Genomic DNA, 22,563 nt, shown 5'->3' on the forward strand with positions numbered 1-22,563 from the left:
CACTTTCTATTGCTTCTTCCTCCGATATTGCTGCCGCCGCACTTGCTGTGTCAATACTCGCTTGCACACCTTTTCTTTTTATGTTGTCATATTTCTTGAGTCCTTTGTTTATTTTGGGCACATTTTCACGTGAAACTTTATTTATTGTTTGGAAGATTGACATTGTAACTACCCGTGACCAAGGCGAAGTTGTCGCTGAAACGCGTTGGGTTTTTCAGTGTTCATTTTCACGATGCTGCAATTAAGAGAATAAATACTTTTGAAATGCACATAAAGGATTGGGATTGATTACCTTTTCGTCGTTGTCAAGGAGAGTGCATTTGCGTAGCTGTTGTGGCTACACGCTGTGAACCTGCATATATATATATATATATATATATATATATATATATATATATATATATATATATGCTGTTTTGGTATGCCATTATCCATGTTGTGTTGTATCTTTTGTAGAGTTCTCACTAATCTTCAACAAATGAAGTGAATTACTCACATATTGTGTCTTGTTTTTGTGCCATCAATCGTTTGTATGCCTTGTTTGTGTCATGTTTGTACTTGTGTTTTATACATTTTACTATTATCATCTTTGGTTTCAGTCCTGAGGAAGCTCCAAATGTGGGAGCGAAACGCGTGGCTGATAACTTGAATGGAATGGTCTTAAACGTTAAATAATATTCTAATAAAGAAGTGACTATTTTCATATACTTTGGCTTCCTGGACTTTGTGAGCTGTGCACCCTCAATTTGTCATAATCATCTCTTGATCTGGAGCATATAGCGCCATTCAACGGCTGGCGTAGGGGTTGACTGCAAAGCAATTTGAGATTTTGAAACTGGTGTGAGGTGCGGCATTGAGGGCCCGCTGTTGGTGTTTTGGTTCTTTGGTTAGCAGTATAGTTTAAGAGTTAGTGGTCTGGAGAAGCGCAAACTCAGAGTTGAAAACGGTTCAACCATTGTTGGGTGCTCTGTTTAATAATAAGAATCGATTTCTACCCAAATGAAACCTTTTTGCAACATTGATCTAGGCCCTAATCTTTACTTTGCAGTGGGCATGCTCTTCTTTGATGACAGTTATTAATTCACTGTTCTATATTTGGATTTTAACTTATAAACCCACTGTCCTATTTGTATTGTATGCACTTTGTGATCTGCATGGTACATGTTCTTTGCCACTGCCGCATTAACCCTCTGTGCTACTTTATGACGAGTCAAAACCTCAACTAGACATACCTCCTCCGATCTCTCTCCGAGAAGAACATTAATCTCCAGAGTTATCTTGACATTTTTATTGTTGCCTGGAAATTGCTGGAGGCAAGGAAAGGCATCGAGTACTTTAAAAACCAAATTAAACCAACACAGCGACCCCTGACGTCAGCACCCGGTGCGGTGGCACTGGTCGCACCGCCATAGAGCTGTCCCTGGGTGGAGAGGTTTACACTACTCATGTCAGGCTGGCCATCGCAAGACGGCCGGTCTGTCTCCGGGGAGCACCAAGTAAGAGTCGGTGGAAGTTGCACCACCTGGTCCTAGCTTTCTAATATCAGGTTCCTCGCTTGTTCAAATCATGGGATTTTTGGCAAATAGCTTTTGCCTTTTTTCCTTTGTTCTATTAATGTGCAAAACATGGAGTAGTCCAGGTGGGCTTCAGTTCGCAAATAAAATTGCGAACTATATAAAAACAAGTAGAAGTTTACCTTTAGATAGTCCAAATAATCTTAATCATCACACAGTTGACATTGTTTATTTTTACACAAAGAACACATGCTTACATTTTTTCTGTTCTTGCCTCGATGATTATTTTGTATTGTTCCTCCATCTAGTGGCCATCAGATGTAATTTCACTCACTTCTTTTTGTAGTTTATCAAGCTGAGTTATTTACCTTCGTGTCTCTGTGCATGCATATAGATTCCAAACATAATAAAGCGAGCTAGACATGTTTTAATACATTCGTTATATTGATTTTAATCATAACACAATCAAAGATATGGTACATTGGTCTACAGTACAATCCAATTGCACTATGTATTAAACAGGAATATTCCAAGACATTGGGACCAAACATATAATTATAGACATCAGCAAAGAGACTTTTAAACATCCAGTGCTGGATTCCCAGAATATATAATGCATTATGATACATCTTAACAATAACTAACCGCTGCAAACGTGTTTAATAAATTGCAGATAATGCAATTGATTCAACTAATGTGGACCTTCCACCTGTTCTGGATGTGTAGGGAAAGACCTAATACGTCGTTAAGACAGAACTGAAAACTACAGAAGCGTCCATAGAGCCACTCTCTAAAACCTGCCCTTTCTCCCTGCCACTGAGTATTCCTCCATCTTGTCTTCTCCTGAAGATAGCTTGGCGCTCCTGGCTGACTCTAAAACGGTAATATTACTACAGGTTTCTGCTCACATTACTCTACAGTGCCTGCTTCATGGAACAGCAACAATGAAAACAAAGGACCATAGGACAGCAGTTCTTGGGACCAATTCCTCTGCACTTGGGGGGCTTATTTATGGGGTTTAGGCATAGGGCAGCGCAGCAAGGCACCTTGCTGTGCTGTCCTATGCCAAAGTGAAAGGGCAGGAATGCACTGTATTTTTAGCAATACAGTGCATTCCTGTCCTTCCTGTGCTGGCGCCGTTTCGGGAGCGTAGTGCCAACGTAAGCACCCTAGCACAATAGTGCAAGGGTGCCTGTGTTGCAGGCAGGATTGTTTGTGTGCAGTAAGGAGCACCTTCCTGTACAAAAACAATCATATGCGGTGTTTTCCTCTGTCTATGTGAGCTGCAGAATGCAGCACACATGGAAAGAGGAAAAAACAAGATGAAATATATTTCTCCTCGTTACGCCTCACCTCGGGAGGCACATGGACCTGGCCTTTCCCCAGGTTTTTACATCACTTTGTAAATCTGGGGCAGCAGCAAATTCCATGGGTATTGCATGGGAAAACAGCAACTCCCATGGAACTCCTCTCAGTCTCAGAGAAAGGTGCTGTGTAGCCTTACTCATGATTTATGAGGCCACTCAAAGCCATGCAGGGTGGCCTTGCGTGGCTTCATATATCGAAATGACAGCCCTGCGTCACGCATGTAGCACTTTACATGGTTGTAAAATGAGGCAGTGCTCTCATAAATAAGCCCCTCAGTGTACTGGTGCATTTGCCCTACTAGGGAAAAATCTATTGTAAGTATTTATATTCATTTGTATTTATGTATTCTGCACAACCTACACCAGACTTTACTGGATTGTAAGTCCAAAAGTAAAGAAATTCGGGGCACAGAAAAATAGAACGTGGCGATAAGTTAAAGGGGTCTTTGAGAAAAGGAAGGATAACAAAGGATACCGATGACCAAAGAATGATTATTGCATGACAGAAAATGCCATTTCCAATTTGATTGAGTGTAATAAACACTGTATAAAGAGTTAATATGAATTATTCATAAAAACTTATTTCAGCTTGGATTTAAATGCCTTGAGCGTTGTGACATCTTTTCAGCCTGAAGGTAGGGTTTCCAAAATGTGATGCTTGCAGTTGTGAGTTGTTTACCTTCAAAGCTTTTCCTTCCCTATTTGGCTGTGTTGAGATGATGGACTTTGCTTCAATGCAGGTTTCCTGCCTACGTTTTTATGGTAACGAAGTCAGTGAGGTCTTTAAGGGAGTAAAGGAGGGTGGTTTTCCAGATAATGCACATGCAGTTAATTTTGATTTGATGAATAAAAAACATGCCGTTGCAGTGTGGATTGGTATGGTGAGGTGTGCTCATGGGCCTTCTGTCCAAAAATAGCTCTGACTGCTCTAATCTGGACCATTTGTAGTATAGATGAGTTGTTAAATGGGCCGTTGAAGAAAATGGATGAGGAGTAGAGGAAGTGAGCAAAGACTGGGCTTGACTTAGGAGGTTTTTTTGTGTTTAACCTAAGATGGAGCAGATTCTGGATACACTGTATACAGAACAAGTGCTTTTCCTGTGTTTTCTCGTGCATGTGTGGACATTGATAGGCCAAAGTCAAATATAACTGCTAGGTTTATACAATTTTGATAGGAGTACGAAGAGTTTCCAATGGTGATAGCCAATTAAATGATAGAGCTGATGGATTTTTTTAACCCAAATGTTAATATTGTGTGTTTGGCAATCTTCAGATAGAGGAAATTCTTATTCATCCAACGTTTGGGGACCACTAAACAAGGGCCAAAGGTTGAGGAGTCTGAGCTATCTTCATGAAAGTCTACATGGATCTGTATATTATTCGCATACATTTGGAATGTTAGTCAGAGAGAGGATTTAACATTTGCTAACGGACATACGTACATGTTAAACAGAACTGGTGAAAGAGGTCAGCCTGGCAACACTCCAATCTTGACTGAGGAATTTTTCAGAAGGGAATTGAACATCTTTGACAAATTAGTTTCTATTTGTAGGAAACAATTGAATCCAAGCATGGGCTCTACCACCTGTGCCAAAGGAAACGTCCAGGCCTGCTAAGAGTATTACGTGATCTCTCACGTCAAAGGCAGCAGAGAGGTCCAATAGTGTCACTGCAGTTTTAGGTCTATGTCTCAGATGCTTAACCAATGTTCTCTGCTGTGTATGATTGATGATTCTGTACTGCATTTTGATCTAAAGCTGAATTAGAGAAGATTGTTAGCTTCTGACAAGTTTCACAACTGGGAGGGACAGGGATATCTCTGACATTTCAATATGCAATCCCTCATATTTTACTCCTACGTCGATAGAGTACCTCATGCCACGTTTTATGGTTTTTAGTAGAGTGCACTGATACTGATGGCTGCTGAGCGATAGTAGCCCATCACTCTTTCAAACTGAGTATTAGATAATCTGTGTCTCCCAAGTTGAGTCATTTAAGCAGCACAGCAATTCTCCTGGCAGAGCTTCAGTTACAAGTCCAGTAGTTTCTGATTTTAGGGGGTCAGAGACGCAGTACTTATACCTCAAAGCTGCTCTCTGAAGTGCACAAATATTCCTTTCAACCCAGTGCTGTTTGCCAGGCTATCTGTGGGGGGTAATTAGTGCTTTGTGTGGGGACATGACGCTGCCTATTCAAGTGAAGTGTTAGCCTCTCCTTTCCATCCTGTCCAGGCAAGGCCATCAGAATGCAGATGTGTGTAGATAAGTACTCAGACACACCTATCCTTCCTGTATTGTGGCTGTCTAGAGGGAATGCACAAGGTGTAGCTATCACCACCCCAAACATGTATCGGAGACAGGCTGTTAGAAATGGGATTTCTGGTTGGCTAGGTCAAGCTCCTAAGCCAAGCAGACACCAGCACTCTAGTCAGGGCAAGGGAGTTACACACCGAAGATAACCCCGATCACCCCTTGGTAGTTTGGCAGAGCAGTCAGATGTATCCCAGAAGCAATGGGCAAAGCGTTTGCGCTACACACTCACACAGCAGCGACACACTAAGCACACCACAAAAGAAACTTCACACAAGGTTATATAAAAATAGCCTTTGTATTATCCATAAAACATATCAGAGCATAATCACATATGTACACTGTGCCACCTGGCACTAGGTATTACTTTACAGGGTATTATATACATTACAGGGCCAATCAGGCCACTGTCATAACCATTAGAACTCACAGAATTAGTGAAAACCACCAGTAACTACTGACAACATTGCATGTAGCATAAACACACTAGGCATCCCACCTAATTCGGCAGTGCACCCCAGTAACACTAGCAAGGTGCACATATCATCTTTGGGCCTTATGCCCCACCAGAACACAAAGTGATCCCAAGCCGACTGGCCTTCCTCAGGGGCCCATCTTTGGGCTTCCCTGCGATGCCCTCTGTCACACACCGAAGATAACCCCGATCACCCCTTGGTAGTTTGGCATGAGCACATGGCTTCCACCGGCCTGTACTCTTAATGGGGGCGAGGGTGCAACTTACCCTTGTTTCTCTTAGGCAAAGAAAGAAATGCCCATGATGTTGCAGCTGCCCGCAATCTGGCGGTGCAGCTGTAGAAATAGGTACCGGCAGCAACAGTGCCTTGTGAGCCCCACTCACCGGGGCTCCTCTCGCGCCGAATTCTTCAGGCACCAACAGTGCTCCCCCCGACTCCCGGCTTCTCTGGGGCTGAAATCAGGCACCAACAGTGTGCCTGACAGACCCCGCTCACGGGACCTCTTCTTGCTTTGCCCAGTCTCCTCAACACACGGGGCTCTCCTCGAGCACGGGAGCCCCGCCTATAACAAGGAAACATTCGCCTGGCTTTCTGCCCAAACACAGCTCTCTTTCTCGAGGGCGTGATGTCCCGCCCACCGTCAGGCTCGTCTCGCTTGACTTCCACCTGCTTCCTCCAGTCTCCGCAGGCAGAAAACGGGAAACATGCCCACAACGCCCTTCAAGGGTGCGGACACCGCACTTTCCCCATACATCAAACCCCGCCTCGGCCCTCTGAGCAGCAAAGCGCCCCCCACCTGCTCTTGTCCTCAGAATGCAGGAAAGGCAGGGTGCTCCTCTGCACTGGCTTATAGGGGCAATAAAGATAGGCGCTGGCCAGCAGGAGCACCCTTTCATGGGCTCAGGCAAAAGCGCTCACCATGCACTGTCTGCCAAATCACCACCTGGGCAGAGTTCTAAGAAGCTCACACCTGCAGACACCAGCAGGGAGCAGGTAGCACTTTCCTGCAGCCGTGCACAGGCAGGTCAGCGCACTGGGGCTCCAAGACAAACAGCAGACCCCTCAGCTGCCAAGCAGGGCAGCAGGTCAATCCCCAGCGGTGGTTCCTCCTGGCAGACCGGCAGCCTGCCGGCCAAAAGTAGCACCAAGCAGCACACACCATTTTTATGGGGTCACAGCCCCAATATTTATACCAGTAATGTTCTTTGTTCTGCCCTGGCACAGGGCTTGGGGACCCAGTTTAAACCAGTTTTGGGGGCACTTAACAAGTGCACAACTGTCCCCTTTGACAGTGTAGGTCCTGGCCACAGACACACCACAGGGGGGGGCGGAGCCAGCATTGCACAAGGCAGGCACAGATCTATACAGAGTCAGGGGCTACTCCCCCCACTACTCCAAATGCAGATCAGCCTATTCAACCCAGACCCTCTGGAACCATTGCACCACCCCAGCCCCTGTCACTCCACAGCCAGACATGCAATACACATCAGGCAGGCACAAAGACGCATAGCACACAGAAATGGCCACTTCTAAATGTGGCATTTCTAAAATAGTGATAATAAATCTGCGCACACCATTACGCAGCATTTATTACCACTATTCCAAAAATACCAAACTTGATCCCGCTACTCCTCTCAGATCAGGAATTACCACTGAAACACTAATCAGGGAATCCCAAATGCATTCCTATGAGAGAGCAACCTCACAGTAGTGAGAAACCAAAATGGCTGTTTGTCACTACCAGGACATGCCACACAGTTAAGCACATGTCCTACCTTTTACCTACAGCTCACCCGGCCCATAGGGCTAGCTAGGGCTTACCTTAGGGGTGATTAATATGTAGTAGAAGGGGAGTCACAGACATGGCACCCACTTTATTTGCCACATCACAGCAGCAGTAAACCGCTGCTGCAGTCCCTGCAATGGCAGACTCCTGAGACAGGTTTGAAAGGCTACTTTGGGGGGTGGTGCAAGCAGCGCTGCAAGCCCACCAGTACCATTTAATTTACTGGCCCTGGCTATCTGAGATGCCACTTTACAGGGACTGATAGGTAAATTAAATATGCCAAACATCTGTAGACCAATCTTACCAAGTTTACCATAGAGAGCACATGCACTTTACACTGGACAGCAGTGATAAAGTCCCCATAGTCCTAAAACCACTAACACCAGGTCAGAAAAAATACCAGGAGGAAGGCAAAAAGTTCAGGGATCACCCTGCAACAAGGGCCAAGTCTAACACATACTGGCAGGCACACAGGACAGGATGTGCAGAGAAATGTCTGCTTTCTGAAAGTAGCATTTCTAAAACAGTAATGTTAAATCCAACTTCACCAGTGAGGAGAATATCATTACCATTGCAAAGATATGAAAAATGAAAAAGCTACTACTCTCTGATCTGGAATTAAAGCTTAAAAGAGTTAAGGAATTCCCAATGCTAGCCTATAAGAGGGGTAGGCCTCACAGTAGTGAAAACCGAATTTGGGGGGTTGTCATAACCAGGACATGTACAGATTAAACACACATCTCTTACCTTTTACTTAAATGGCACCCTGCCCTTAGGGTTACTTACAGCCTTCCTTAGGGGGGACTTATATGTAACAAAAGTGTGATTTAAGACTTGACAAGTAGTTTTAAATCAATACACACTTAAAGAGGTGAGAGGCACCACCCTTCCTTTTGTCCTCCCCAAATACACTTATCTGCCTCAGATCTTCATGGGAAGGCCTCAATGGTATTACAACTACCCTCACACACTAAATAGTGCCATCCTTCCTCACAGGCCATGCGACAACACTCTGGAGCAGACCAACGCTCAGAGTGGAGCCAAAAACGTATTTTTGAAAATATGCAGGGGTACAGGGTACTAACAGTCCAGATCTACCCTGACTGACATTTTTTAATCCTGCCAAGAGGGACCCACAATAAAATTAAGTGGGCACTCGCTTAGGTAGTTTTAGACTTTTTGTGTTTGGAGGATCCCAGTTGTTGCAGGGTTATTTTTTGCCCTTAAAAAATAACTTTTTTGCTCCACTCTGAGCGCTGGTCTGTGCCAGAATGTTGTTGCACACTCTATGATGAAGCATGACACTATTTAGTATGTGAAGAAAATGATTTAGGGGCATATTTACAAGCCCCCTGCACCGCCGGTGGGTCACTTATTGTGATGCAGTGGCGGCACAGTGTGTTGCCCATATTTAGAAGGGCACATAAGGCCACCATGCGTGGCTTTACATGGCCCTGTAAATACAACCCCTTATCACGCATCACTTTGCGTGATAGGGGTGTGCCAGGGGTATTTCTGTGGGTGTTCCCACACAACATCCATGAATTCTGCCTCATTTCCAGATTTTATGAGAAATCTTAAACCTGGGAATGCGCCGGCATGCTGCTTTTCTGATTGTTTTTGTGCAGGAAGGTGTCCCTTCCTCCACAAAAACAATAATTCCTGCAAAGCAGGCCCCCTGCACCCTTGTGCAAGGGTGCCTGCGTCGGCGCATGGCAGTTGTAGGAAACCGGCTATTTCGGGTAGGCTAAGGCTGACGCCAAAGCCAGGCAGAAACCACCATTCCAGTCAGGGCAAGGAAGTCACACGCCAAGATAACCCCTGCTCACCCTCTAGGTAGCTTGGCACGAGCAGTCTAGGCTAAACTCGGAGACGATGTGTAAAGCATTTGCGTCAGCGCACAACAGCAACAACATACTAGGTACACCACAAAAGAGACTCCACACAAGGTTATATTAAAATAACTTTTGTATTGTCAAAACATATCAGATAGAAATTACACATGTACATTGTGCCAACTGGCACGGCAATATTCACAAGGGATTATGTACAAGACAGGGCCACATGGGCCACTGTCGGAATCAACACTTTGCAGATATAGAAATACTTGTCAGTAATTAGAATAAAAGTATAGAAACTTCACTGTAACACAAAGTAACAGTTATAGATCACATCCAGTAACTACTGGGAACAGGTAAGTACCACCTACGCAACCCTAAACCCCTTAGGAGACTGTCACGCAGGGGACCAGGACCTCACTAGGACCACCTGTACTAAAAAGAACAACCCCCTAAGTATCACACAGCATTTAGGGGTCTAAGAAAGAACACATTACCCATGATGTATGAAACACATTCAGAGGAGTAGTAAAGGAAAACCACCTAAGTAGCACACAGCGTTTTAGGGGTCTAAGAAAGGACACATTACCCATGATGCATAAATATACATTCAGAGGAGTAGTAAAGAGAAACACATAATGCATAAACCTACACATTCAGCGGTGTTAAGAATAAAGCACATGATGCAATAAAATTACATTCAGAGGTACCAGAATAATACAGTAGCGCAATAGTCACATGATGTCTAAAAACATTCAGAGGTGCAGGAATAAGACATGATGCAAGAAATCACATTCAGAGGTGCAAGAACCATACAATTGCGCAAAACCTACATAAGCCACCCTCTGTGGCAGTCCCTAGGCCAACTGGCCTCGTTGGGGCTAGAACGCCCTGAGTCTCAATGTCAGGGGCCTAAACGATGCAGGGGCCCACTACTTGCTGGGCACCTGTCAAGCGCACAAAACCTAAACGGTGCAGCTGCCCACTAATTGCTGGGCAGCTGGGAGCTTCATACTGTGACAGGGTCCTTACTGACCCTCAGGCGCAAACTGCGCCCACGCTGGAGCCACACAGGCTCTACAAACACCTACGCCCACGTTGGAGCCACACAGGCTCTGGCATGACACTGCGCAACGTTGGAGCCACCCAGGCTCTGCCACCACACTGCGCCGAACGCGGGAGCCTTCTGGGGCTCTTAAACAACCATGGTGCTTTCACTGGCACCAGCACTACACGAGCCCAGGAGGGGACGGGCATCGACAGTATGCCCCGAGGTGTCCCACTCGGGGGGCTCAGAATTCCGACATGCCCCCTGCACCTCCTGGGGCTCTCAAAATAAAATATGGGCGTTGGAGCCTCAGGCTCCGTTGAAACCTGGGGGCGGCCCACTGTCAGCTGGGGCCGCCCTACCTCCACTCCCGCCCAGGTGCCGCTCTCCGGCACCAACAGCAGCTGCACGGAGCCCTCCCCAGCCCTTCCGACTCACCGGGCTTTCTTGGGCGGGCTCCTCCGGGCGGCGGCTTCTCTGCTGGGCGGCGGCTCACTCTCGCCACCTGCGGTGGGGGCCGGCACCGACCATGTGCCTCGCGCCCCCTCCGCTCTGCTCACTCGGGGCTCCCTCAGCACACGGGAGCCCCAGCAGCCATTCCTCGGCCCGCCTTCCAAGCGCAGCAGCTCCGGTCTCCCTCTCCTCACGGGAGACCGGACGGGCCCACCATGGCTTCAACCCAGCCGGGGGAGGCGAGAACGACGTCCTCCTCACTTCTCCCGGGTCTCCCTGCCGAGGTGCACCTCCATCACGGCTCTCGGCGGCTCCTCCACTCACCGGGGCACGGTCAGATGCCTCCCAGCTCCCGCCACGGCTTCTCAGGAGCGGCCACTTGCTTCGGGGGCTGGGCCAATCCCAGCGCGGCCCTGCGGCGCCTCCGCTGACGTCAGCGCTTCCTGGGCCAATCAGGACGCGACTTCCTCGTCGAGCCCTCCGCTAAAACCCAATCCGTGCGTGGCTTTCCCGGATCAGCCGCCAATCAGCAGGCAGTCCCTTCGGTGCAATCTTCGTGGCTTTAGAGCTGCGGCGGTGATTTCCCAGGCAGATGCAAGCCCCGGGTCGCGGCAATCACGGCGTGAGCAGCCGAAGTTAAGTAAAACTAAGAAATAAGCGAGGTGGGCACTCGCTAGGGCAAATAAAGCGCTCCCAGCGCTAAGGGCCAGAATAAGCGCTCCCCAGCGCTAAAGCCCCTCTCAAAGTCCAGGATCATCCAGAGATGGAGCAAGCAGCTCCTAAGACCCAGGGAAAGGTCCATCAGGTGCCCAGGGGCTGGGCAGAGCCCAGGGATCCCCTGAGCCCAAGCAGCAGCAGCACCTGGCAGATTCAAGTTGAAAACAAGAACAAATTGGAAGGGAACACAGCCCCTTCTTATACACAGAAAAGGCTTTGAAGTCTTTTGAAGTCTTTGTGTAAGCGAGCCCTAAGCCCTGGGTGTATCTGGTTTCCCTCTCCTGTCAGCCTCAGGTCAGAGGTGACAGTGGGCCATCCGGAGGGAGAGGCAGCAGGGTGGGCTGACAGGCACCGCCTGGTACCACCAGAGCTCTTCCCTCCCATCCGTGACAGCAGATGGGGGCCTTTCATCTATGGCTGACTCAGACCCCCTCCTCCAGGGCCCTGCAGACCCCGTCCTACTCAAAACAGACAGTCCATCCACCAGCAGGCCCAGGCACATCAGCCAATCACGTGCCAGCAGACTCACTACACAATTATGCCAACTTCTAAAAGTGGCGCTTCTAGACTAGACACAGCCATGCCGCATATACCATTCTGCAGCATTCCCTCTCACGAGTTCACACATATCAAACTCGACCCTGCACTCCCCATGCATCAGGAATCTACCATGGGCATACATATTCCCCATTCATTCCTATGGGAGGGCAGGTCACTCACCATCCATACACAGAGAGCACACGCACTTTACACTGTACCACAGTGAAAAAGTGCGCAGAGGCCTAAAATCACCAATCCAGGTTCCAAAAACAGGCTAGGAAAAAGCAAAAAGTCACGGGGTGAACCTGCCCAAAGGACCGGGTCCAACACATCCCCCTTCCAGCCAAAACGCAGGGTAGACCAATCACTACACTGATGGTCTTCAATGCTTTGGGTGACAAAACCACGGAGACGGGCCTGCAGGGCAGGGCCACATTCCAGTTTTTCGCCACTCTGAACCCACAGGGATTTCTCTCAACAAAAGCTCTCTGACACAACTAGGATACCCCACTGGTACACACTAGTCATCCACAGCCAGGACCAGGCCCTAGGCCATCCAAAGATTACAGGTCCTAACCAATCCACAGAGTGGGAGCAGAAGCCCCTGGCACACGATAGCCAATCTCCACTCTCTCTCTCAGGGTAGCTACACTACCACTGATCCTACAACCTAGGGACCACACTCTCAGGCTGACTAGAGGTCATGGGCAAGCATGCCCCACCCTACCTCTACTCCTGTGTTCCCGCACCCTCACAGGGAAGCACTCACCAGAACACAACTCTCCTACCAGATCAGGACCTCACTCCGTCACTGGTCTACCACCTGGAAACTATTTCACTTCTGAGGTCCAAAGCACACAGAACAGTCCCTCTTCAAGCAGGTGGGGGGGACACCGCACACAGCAAAGCCCCCTTTCCTCTACCTTAGTGGAAACAACAAACTGCAGGTGGGCCCCAGAACACACAGCAAGGGCAGCCCCATCAGTCTCTTCAGCTGATCTTCTTGGGTAGAGATTCCTCTTGACCTGGAAGCTACCTAATCTCCCAACCTAGGATTTAAACCCTCAAGTTACATCGGGGTCAGAAGTACACCGTCCTTCTGTACCCCCTTCCAGTTCCACTATTACAGGCCCAGTATGTCTCATGCTAGACAGAGCACACGCCAGCGACGTATCAGCGACACACTCTCCTCCAGTACTCCCTATCACAGGGTGATTCTCAGTATGTTCCAGGCTAGACAGAGCACACGCTAGCAGCGTATCAGCAACACACTTTCCTCCCACCGGGGTCAGAAGTAAGGACACCGTCCCTCTGCACCCCCCTCCAGAGTTCTGCACCCTCCCACCTTGGAGCGGTACCCCTGGAAGCCAACAACCGGTCAGGACACTGATTACAGATGCCCTTCCCTCCAGATCAGGCTGAACCTGAACCTGGCCTCCCCCCTCCTCGGGGAACGACCTCCAGAGGCCCAAAAAAATGGTCAAGCACTCTAGACGGTCAAATGCCCAGCGAACCAGGACTTCTGCAACCTCCACTAAGGAGCGGTACTGCCCAACACTAGGACCGCCGGAGTTCTGATTACAGACACTCCCCGTCCTCTAGACACAGGAAGATCCTCTTCAAATGACTTGTAAGTACAGCCTAGGCCCCTGACCTGGCGCTCCCTTAGGGAACCCTCCGGGCCCTGAGACAGGGTTTCGGGCCACCGTGGGACACACCGTCCCACACTCACACCGCCTCCACTGAGACAGGACGCGAGCCCCTACACCCCTACCATCCTACTGGGACCTAGCTGGGCTACACATGAACCTCTTCACCTACACAGGATCATCGGATACACAAGCCACTACTGTTAGAATCACTCCCTAATGTCTCTGTAAGACATCCAGCGCACCGCCAGACATCCACCTTCTTGTCCAATGCCTCTGCAGGACGTCCTGCACACCACCAGAGGTACACCTCACGTGCAAGCTCCTTAAAAAAAACCTCACACGAACTCCTCCGGTTCAAGACACCACTCATCCACACACTCCCCCTCCAGACTGGTGAGACAGTTCCTCACTGCCTCTGACTCTCAACCTGTCATCCTCTTACTGAGCACCAGGCACCATACTCTGGCAACTGGGAATGGGACTACACGCACTGGACACATTTAAGCTGCCACCACTGGATCCTACCATACGGGGAATCCAGACACACACACTACACTCAGGGAATAACCACCCTCCTGAGCAAGCAATTTCTCCTCCACCCTCCCTCTCTTCCATCTACCCACACAGGGACAGGAATAGGAGTTGGACACTGGACCCAGCAAGCGATTCCTAATCTATGGGAACCTCCCCTCTCTACTGGCGTCCCGCCCTGTCATTTTCTCTCACCTGCCACTAAACATAAAGCGCAGGAACACCATCCGAAAATGACACTCTTGAGGAAAAACAAAATCAAAAACAATAATCCCAAATATGTGACTATCTGAAAAACGCAGAGTTTTTGTAATGTAGCCAGTTGTTGCTATGGCACTGTGCAAATACAAGTCCAAATCCCACCGCTGCCACCAATGTAGGAAACCGGCTATTTCGGGTAGGCTAAGGCTGACGCCAAAGCCAGGCCGAAACCACCATTCCAGTCAGGGCAAGGAAGTCACACGCCAAGATAACCCCTGCTCACCCTCTAGGTAGCTTGGCACGAGCAGTCTAGGCTAAACTCGGAGACGATGTGTAAAGCATTTGCGTCAGCGCACAACAGCAACAACATACTAGGTACACCACAAAAGAGACTCCACACAAGGTTATATTAAAATAACTTTTGTATTGTCAAAACATATCAGATAAAAATTACACATGTACATTGTGCCAACTGGCACGGCAATATTCACAAGGGATTATGTACAAGACAGGGCCACATGGGCCACTGTCGGAATCAACACTTTGCAGATATAGAAATACTTGTCAGTAATTAGAATAAAAGTATAGAAACTTCACTGTAACACAAAGTAACAGTTATAGATCACATCCAGTAACTACTGGGAACAGGTAAGTACCACCTACGCAACCCTAAACCCCTTAGGAGACTGTCACGCAGGGGACCAGGACCTCACTAGGACCACCTGTACTAAAAAGAACAACCCCCTAAGTATCACACAGCATTTAGGGGTCTAAGAAAGAACACATTACCCATGATGTATGAAACACATTCAGAGGAGTAGTAAAGGAAAACCACCTAAGTAGCACACAGCGTTTTAGGGGTCTAAGAAAGGACACATTACCCATGATGCATAAATATACATTCAGAGGAGTAGTAAAGAGAAACACATAATGCATAAACCTACATATTCAGCGGTGTTAAGAATAAAGCACATGATGCAATAAAATTACATTCAGAGGTTCCAGAATAATACAGTAGCGCAATAGTCACATGATGTCTAAAAACATTCAGAGGTGCAGGAATAAGACATGATGCAAGAAATCACATTCAGAGGTGCAAGAACCATACAATTGCGCAAAACCTACATAAGCCACCCTCTGTGGCAGTCCCTAGGCCAACTGGCCTCGTTGGGGCTAGAACGCCCTGAGTCTCAATGTCAGGGGCCTAAACGATGCAGGGGCCCACTACTTGCTGGGCACCTGTGAAGCGCACAAAACCTAAACGGTGCAGCTGCCCACTAATTGCTGGGCAGCTGGGAGCTTCATACTGTGACAGGGTCCTTACTGACCCTCAGGCGCAAACTGCGCCCACGCTGGAGCCACACAGGCTCTACAAACACCTACGCCCACGTTGGAGCCACACAGGCTCTGGCATGACACTGCGCAACGTTGGAGCCACCCAGGCTCTGCCACCACACTGCGCCGAACGCGGGAGCCTTCTGGGGCTCTTAAACAACCATGGTGCTTTCACTGGCACCAGCACTACACGAGCCCAGGAGGGGACGGGCATCGACAGTATGCCCCGAGGTGTCCCACTCGGGGGGCTCAGAATTCCGACATGCCCCCTGCGCCTCCTGGGGCTCTCAAAATAAAATATGGGCGTTGGAGCCTCAGGCTCCGTTGAAACCTGGGGGCGGCCCACTGTCAGCTGGGGCCGCCCTACCTCCACTCCTGCCCAGGTGCCGCTCTCCGGCACCAACAGCAGCTGCACGGAGCCCTCCCCAGCCCTTCCGACTCACCGGGCTTTCTTGGGCGGCTCCTCCGGGCGGCGGCTTCTCTGCTGGGCGGCGGCTCACTCTCGCCGCCTGCGGTGGGGGCCGGCACCGACCATGTGCCTCGCGCCCCCTCCGCTCTGCTCACTCGGGGCTCCCTCAGCACACGGGAGCCCCAGCAGCCATTCCTCGGCCCGCCTTCCAAGCGCAGCAGCTCCGGTATCCCTCTCCTCACGGGAGACCGGACGGGCCCACCATGGCTTCCCCCCAGCTGGGGGAGGCGAGAACGACGTCCTCCTCACTTCTCCCGGGTCTCCCTGCCGAGGTGCACCTCCATCACGGCTCTCGGCGGCTCCTCCACTCACCGGGGCACGGTCAGATGCCTCCCAGCTCCCGCCACGGCTTCTCAGGAGCGGCCACTTGCTTCGGGGGCTGGGCCAATCCCAGCGCGGCCCTGCGGCGCCTCCGCTGACGTCAGCGCTTCCTGGGCCAATCAGGACGCGACTTCCTCGTCGAGCCCTCCGCTAAGGCCCAATCCGTGCGCGGCTTTCCCGGATCAGCCGCCAATCAGCAGGCAGTCCCTTTGGTGCAATCTTCGTGGCTTTGGAGCTGCGGCGGTGATTTCCCAGGCAGATGCAAGCCCCGGGTCGCGGCAATCACGGCGTGAGCAGCCGAAGTTAAGTAAAACTAAGAAATAAGCGAGGTGGGCACTCGCTAGGGCAAATAAAGCGCTCCCAGCGCTAAGGGCCAGAATAAGCGCTCCCCAGCGCTAAAGCCCCTCTCAAAGTCCAGGATCATCCAGAGATGGAGCAAGCAGCTCCTAAGACCCAGGGAAAGGTCCATCAGGTGCCCAGGGGCTGGGCAGAGCCCAGGGATCCCCTGAGCCCAAGCAGCAGCAGCACCTGGCAGATTCAAGTTGAAAACAAGAACAAATTGGAAGGGAACACAGCCCCTTCTTATACACAGAAAAGGCTTTGAAGTCTTTTGAAGTCTTTGTGTAAGCGAGCCCTAAGCCCTGGGTGTATCTGGTTTCCCTCTCCTGTCAGCCTCAGGTCAGAGGTGACAGTGGGCCATCCGGAGGGAGAGGCAGCAGGGTGGGCTGACAGGCACCGCCTGGTACCACCAGAGCTCTTCCCTCCCATCCGTGACAGCAGATGGGGACCTTTCATCTATGGCTGACTCAGACCCCCTCCTCCAGGGCCCTGCAGACCCCGTCCTACTCAAAACAGACAGTCCATCCACCAGCAGGCCCAGGCACATCAGCCAATCACGTGCCAGCAGACTCACTACACAATTATGCCAACTTCTAAAAGTGGCGCTTCTAGACTAGACACAGCCATGCCGCATATACCATTTTGCAGCATTCCCTCTCACGAGTTCACACATATCAAACTCGACCCTGCACTCCCCATGCATCAGGAATCTACCATGGGCATACATATTCCCCATTCATTCCTATGGGAGGGCAGGTCACTCACCATCCATACACAGAGAGCACACGCACTTTACACTGTACCACAGTGAAAAAGTGCGCAGAGGCCTAAAATCACCAATCCAGGTTCCAAAAACAGGCTAGGAAAAAGCAAAAAGTCACGGGGTGAACCTGCCCAAAGGACCGGGTCCAACAGCAGTCAATTGTGCGCCAGTGCAGGAGAGAGCAAAGAGATCCATCATATCGTTGTCGATATGACGCATCCCTTTGCTTCCATAGTAACGCAGCATGGCACAGCCAAATGGTCTGCGGCACTGTGCTGCATTACTTTGTTATAGATAATGCCCTTAGGGTTTTATTTACAAGAAAGTGCTGCAGCTAGACACTTCAAGCCCTTTGGCTGTGCCACGCTGCAGCACTTTCAAAGCACAGGGATGCGTCATATGCACAACAATATGATGTATCCCTTTGCTTTCCTCTGCGCGGGTGCACAGTTGGCTGCCATGCGTCAACGCAGGCACCCTTGTACCATGTGCAAGGCTGTCCGTTTTTTTCTAGATGTAAATTCTCAGTTGAAGTTTATACTTTTGGTGTTACTCATTACATATCTAGAAAGTTTAGAGATTGGGTATATGTTAGAAGATCATTGGCATACAATGTCAATAGTGTGTTCCTACCATTTAAGTATGGCATTTCATATTTCACATTCTTGCAAAAACCTTTTGCAGGGGGCTCTATATATGCATACAGCACACCTTTACTCTGCCCCTTTTTCAAAATAAGAATTCCTCCAATTTTTCATTCTTGAATAGTAATGTGGCAGGGGCATTCCGTTATGTTATTTGGATCCATTTTCTGGGTTCCCTTAGATTCCCAATTTAAGGTAAAACAGCCCTCAAACTTTCTACTTGAGCTTGTTAAAACCTTTTTTAGGGTCAACCTTGAGGGATGAAATTAGAAGGTGGTATCCTCTCACGATGTGATGAGCATTTATGAATTCAATTACATGATCTTGAACCCCTTGACGGAATATGCCGTGTAGCTCAATCAGTTTCATATAAAGGCACACATATGTTGCATACGTGTGCATCAAGCTGCAAAAAGAAATGTAATCTCTGTTTTTGTAAAAAACCTATTGATTCTGACTGCTGAAATTAGCTTCACTACCATCGATCATCACACAATGCAATGGTCCCTGGTGGAGGACCTAAATGTCTATCATTTTGCCTTTTAGTCATGGGACTGAGAGATCCCCTTAGAAGATCAGGGATTATATTCTGGGACTACTTTCTAGAACTGCAAGACTGCGCATGTTATCTTCAACCTTCCTGCAAAGTTTGACCTAGATGCTCGTATAAAAACTCTTCTGAGGGGAATTCATTCTGCACTGCTCTCTTTTACTGTAGTGATGACTGACTCATACTTAGAAACTCTGGGTTCACACAGAGGACAGGAACCCCATCACATAAATAGCACATTTTAGAAGTAGAAACAAATTAACGTACAAATGTATGTAGTTTTTATTTCTTAACGTCATATTTTGTGTTTCTTTATAGAATACCTGGTTTTCGTGTTTTGTGTGTTGAAATAAAACACACAACAAAGTAAACATTCTTGAAAGTATTGTATAGTGCACTACGAGGACCGGCTGGATGCCAAATTTGATTTACCTTCTTCAGAAAAATTAATCCATAGTAAAATCAATTTCGAACAGGCAACATAAACTGGAAAATTCTTCGCTTTTGTCAAAACAACAAGTCGGTGTTGGCGTTTCTGGCATATAGAACAATCACCCAGGACACAAATTTTAATAGATGAAACGCTAGAAATAAATAGCTTTTCTGGAAATAAAAAAAAAATACAAAAACAGATCAAGGGGGATTGATGTGAGGGCTGTGATGAATGAACCCCACTCGGCAGTATGCATCATTCTGAGCATGATGAACGAAGGTGTTCGATTTGCAAACCTCCTAATCTGTAGCTGGGGTGGGTTTATATTTGTCAAGGGAGAAACAACAGTAACAGAACAAAATCACTGTAAACCCTCTTCGGCTTACACACTATAAGCTTCGCCCAATGCTCTGCATGTGTGGCTCGTCCTTAAGGCATCCCCCCAGTAAATATACATTTTGAATTACTCTTAAATCCATCCGAATTTGATAGACACAGTGTTATTCGCGGCCGCTGCTGTTTGCGAGACTTTTGCAAAGATTAAAACAGGAAACGAGGCCGCGCCGCCCTGTTCAGAGGATCAGTGAAAGTTGTTCAATTCTCAAGAAGCTTTAAGGCTTAGAAATGTAGTGGATTTTGATGCGTATTGTTGTTTCTTTTAAGGCGCAAGAAAAATTGCTTTTCTGCTTTTTTTTTTTTTTTCCTACAGGAAGTTGGGGGTCTCGAACTACCCGCCCTTGAACGCGTGTCTTAAGATCTTAGCAGTCTGTCTGTAGGCGTTTTGCATTCAAGTGATGGAAGCTCCTAATGAATCAATACTGATTTTCTTCCTTATTTAGGTGCTCGCTGATGGGGTTTGATCTTAACCGGCACTGGCAGGATCCCTCGCCTTGGGCTCATCCCACGCTGTACGGAGTGAAGCAGCTGATCCTTCAGATGTACAATAATCCGGTGAGCAGAAGAACTAAAAAAAAAATGCATGCTTTGTGTGGTGTATCAACGTGTTCCCTGGTATTCCAACCATGACAGGTTATGTCATCGCGTGTGTGTGTCTGACATGGCAAGTTTACACACCGAGGGGGGTGGGCAGGTCAAATTTCATCCTTTGATGGCTTGAGTCATGTCAATCAAAAGGACAGCGTGAAAGGATGAACAATGTGAAATTCAGTGAAGGCGAAAGATTGGCCGATGCAGGCCTTTTCGACCTGACGCGAAGTCGGGCTCCGGTGGAGCAGATCTGAAGGTGTCCTGAGCTGGAAGAGACCAGGCCGACTGCTCCATGCACAGTATCTTCCACTGTTTGATGTTCAGTGAACATTTGTAGGAAAGTGGACCATGTCTCATTGTCTTTGGTGTTGGTCAAGAAAAGGTAACTAATGCTGGTTAAGCAAAACTTAGTTGTAGCACAAAGCAAAACGTTGTCAAGGAATTTTGTCAACAGGTGTACCTTCCACCAATTGTGGTGGACACAAGAAGTGAGATGCAGTAATATCTGTTTGAATGTGCTTCATTGCACCATACTCTTTAAGTGTCAAAATACATTTTGAGGGTACTTCTGCACGCCAGCAGCATTAAAATGTGCCCTAATTATTTTTCCGCAGTAAACATTACTTTGCCCGCCATTTTGAGAAAAACACTAATGACGAGCAGTTTACCAGTTTGCTAGTAATGCTGTTGCTTAAAAGGGTGGCACCATTATTGATGTACTCTCAGGACCAGGGGTGCCATTTGTTGCTGTATGTGGTTTTGTTTGATCACATGGTGCCTGTATTTTAGTACTGGATGCTGCATGGCGTATGTAGAAAATCTGTTCACATTCTTCTCCAGCTACGGTACAATACAGTTAAGTGGTCCATAGTAGCAGTGCAGCCACAGCCTTCAGCGAGATAGGCATAGTCTCGGGGCGCAAAGATTCAGAGGGGCACAGTGAGTTACACAAAGCTAGCGAGGGGTAGTGGTGGAAAGAAGAGTCGCACCCCAGTGATAAAGGCACATTTGTGCGGGCATTACAGTACTTGTATAATTCAATTAACAAAAATACAAGGTCTTGGTGCAACTGAGCGTAACATAACACCCCACTACCTCGGGTGTGAGTACACAGTTATCCAAAAGAAGTTCCTCATGCTATAACTTTACAGATGAATGTACTCTGGCACTCCCAACATTTAATGCTTCATTGTTCATTCCAATTAAGCAAGAATCCTGAGTCGACTTTGCATACTTTAATCACAGATAAAGGCAGGTATTCAAATTATTCTTGAACATTTTTAGATTTATTAAACTCGTTAAGTTCCTTTGTTCATTTTCAATGTTTTAGATACAACACATTGTGTACAAGGACTGGACACATTCCAGGGTGATGCGTTCAAGCCCTTAACAATATATAAATCTTCAATACTAAACAATATATAAATCTTCAATAAGATGACAACAGTCCAATTTCTGGTGGAAAAGAAACGCAACAGCTGACACTTATTTCGTCACATCCGTGACTTTTTCAAGGGTTGGCCACAAGAGTATGACAAGTTCCAAGAGAGTAGAAGCGATTCGACAAATACGAAGAGCAGCTGTGTCTTTTAAATATCAGAACTTCGTAGCTTCACTGTGCTGTAGCAAAGTAGGGTATCTATCAAGTTTCTATCTCGCATTACAGACAAGAGAGGACTGCGGAAGTGGTGTGATCTACAGAGTAGAGAGGGGCCTATCATAGTCCATTCTAAGCCAATGTAACTGTTTTACGGCTTCCACACTTTATGGTGCTTCACTCTTATGAAAAACTTTGACCAAATAAGTGTGCCATAACCTGATTGACCATACCGTTATTTCAGACTAATCCACACCGTCATTAGAAACGTTCTACTCTTCTCTTGGGACTCGTCATACTCTTGTGGCCAATCCTTGAAAAAGTCACGGATGTTACGGAACACATGTCGGCTGTTGTGTTTCTTTATTACTGGAAATTGGAATGTTGTCACCTTACTGAAGATTTATATATTGTTTAGTACTGAAGATTTATATATTGTTTAGGACTTGAACGCATCACCTTGACAGGTGTCCAGTCCTTGTACACAATGTGTTGTATATAAAACATTGAAAATGATCAAAGGAACTTAACAAGTTTAATAAATCTAAAAATGCTCCAGAGCAATTTGAATACCTGTGATTCCTGTGATTAGAGTATGCAAAATTGTTTCAGGATTCTTGCTTAAATGTAATGAACAATAAGGCATTAAATGTTGGGTGTGCCGAGGTACATTCATCTGTAAGGGCGCCGGGA

General features: G+C 47.7%; 1 protein-coding gene across 1 annotated transcript in view; it reads left to right on the forward strand.

Annotated features, from left to right (window-relative positions):
• The window catches only part of LOC144802665 (cytosolic carboxypeptidase 6-like), a 689,851-nt gene extending 669,178 nt beyond the window's left edge, over positions 1-20,673 (forward strand). The window contains exons 4-5 of the mRNA XM_078671825.1: positions 20,126-20,237; positions 20,611-20,673. Coding sequence (XP_078527951.1) covers positions 20,126-20,237; positions 20,611-20,673 — 175 coding nt within the window. The remainder of the gene's footprint in view (positions 1-20,125; positions 20,238-20,610) is intronic.
• The last annotated feature ends 1,890 nt before the right edge of the window (positions 20,674-22,563 follow it).

This window comes from Lissotriton helveticus, chromosome 1_2, assembly GCF_964261635.1.
Source record: "Lissotriton helveticus chromosome 1_2, aLisHel1.1, whole genome shotgun sequence".
Taxonomy (NCBI): Eukaryota; Metazoa; Chordata; class Amphibia; order Caudata; family Salamandridae; genus Lissotriton; species Lissotriton helveticus.